The following is a 1,154-nucleotide window of genomic DNA, read 5'->3' as shown; positions in this document are numbered from 1 at the left end:
GCCCGTGGACAAGCAGACGGTCGAGGCCTATCGGCAGCGCTGGAGGGAGATCAACGCCCGCCCCATCAAGAAGGTGGCGGAGGCCAAGGCCCGCAAGAAGCGGAGGGTGGGAGCGGGGTGGGCTCCCAGGGGTGCTCTGAGTCCTCTCCCAGGGCCTCAGTCCTTCCTCTGAACCCCCTGTCCCTCCTCCGATCCCCCTGTCCCATCTCTGATGCCTCATCCTGCTCTGACCCCCCTGTCCCCCCCAACCCCCTGTCCCGCCTCCAACCCCTCTGTGCCCCCTGTGACCCCCTGTCCCCCTGGCTGTCCCCCAGATGCTGAAGAAGCTGGAGCAGATGAAGAAGAAGGCCGAGGCCGTGGTGAGCACCGTGGACATCTCGGAGCGGGAGAAGGTGGCCCAGCTGCGCCGGTGAGTGGCCGAGCCAGGATCCAGCTCCTCCCTTCGGGGCTGGGCTGACTGCTGGGGCCATGTCCCTGCAGCCACAGGGACAGCTCTGTGTCCCCAGCCAGGCTGATGCGGGGCTGGCAGAGCCCAGAGCAGGGCTGGGAGCCGATGCTGTCCCCACACTGGCTGGGGTTTGGTTGTTGTCCCACCCAGACTCACCCTGACCTTCGTCCTTCTCCTGCAGCATCTACAAGAAGGCCGGGCTGGCCAAGGAGAAGCGCCAGGTCACCTACCTGGTGGCCAAGAAGGGCGTGGGACCCCGGGTGCGGCGTCCCCCGGGCGTCAAGGGCCAGTTCAAGGTGGTGGACAGCCGCCTCAAGAAGGACGTGAGGGCTCAGAAGCGCAAAGAGCAGAAGAAAAAGCGCCACAAGTGAGGTGGGAGCGGCTCCATCCCCAGCAAGGGACTCAGCTCGGGGCACAGGGCTGGCTCCTGTCCCCTACTGCCACCTCAGGAGCCCTGGGGACAGGGCTGGGGCTCAGCCACACCTTGCTCACTCCATGCCTTGCTGTGGCAGTGCCTCGTGCCCTGCTCTGGGGCAGGGAGGGGTCATTTGGCCCCAGCGCTGCGGCCCCGGCCCCCTGCCCATGGCCACAGCTCCAGGTGTCACCAGGCTGGCTCTGCTGGCTGAGATCACAGGAGCAAACATGCCAGCCCCAGCTGTCCCCAGGGACGCTGTGCCTCTGGGGGACGTCCCTGGGCCCGACTCTT

The 1,154-nt window shown here is 67.0% G+C and overlaps 2 protein-coding genes across 2 annotated transcripts in view; one reads left to right on the top strand and one right to left on the bottom strand.

Moving 5' to 3' along the window:
• FTSJ3 (FtsJ homolog 3) overlaps nt 1–1,145 on the top strand; it is a 6,995-nt gene extending 5,850 nt beyond the window's left edge. Inside the window, 3 exon segments of the mRNA XM_008635246.2 lie at nt 1–106; nt 315–409; nt 630–1,145. The exon segment at nt 1–106 is cut by the window's left edge and continues 2 nt beyond it. Coding sequence (XP_008633468.1) covers nt 1–106; nt 315–409; nt 630–819 — 391 coding nt within the window. The 3' untranslated portion in view covers nt 820–1,145.
• PSMC5 (proteasome 26S subunit, ATPase 5) overlaps nt 1–1,154 on the bottom strand; it is a 14,295-nt gene that overhangs the window by 10,737 nt on the left and 2,404 nt on the right. The window lies entirely within an intron of this gene.

The sequence above is a fragment of the Corvus brachyrhynchos genome, unplaced genomic scaffold (assembly GCF_000691975.1).
Source record: "Corvus brachyrhynchos isolate BGI_N302 unplaced genomic scaffold, ASM69197v1 scaffold96, whole genome shotgun sequence".
NCBI lineage: Eukaryota > Metazoa > Chordata > Aves > Passeriformes > Corvidae > Corvus > Corvus brachyrhynchos.
This window is presented reverse-complemented; position numbering and strand designations above follow the sequence as displayed.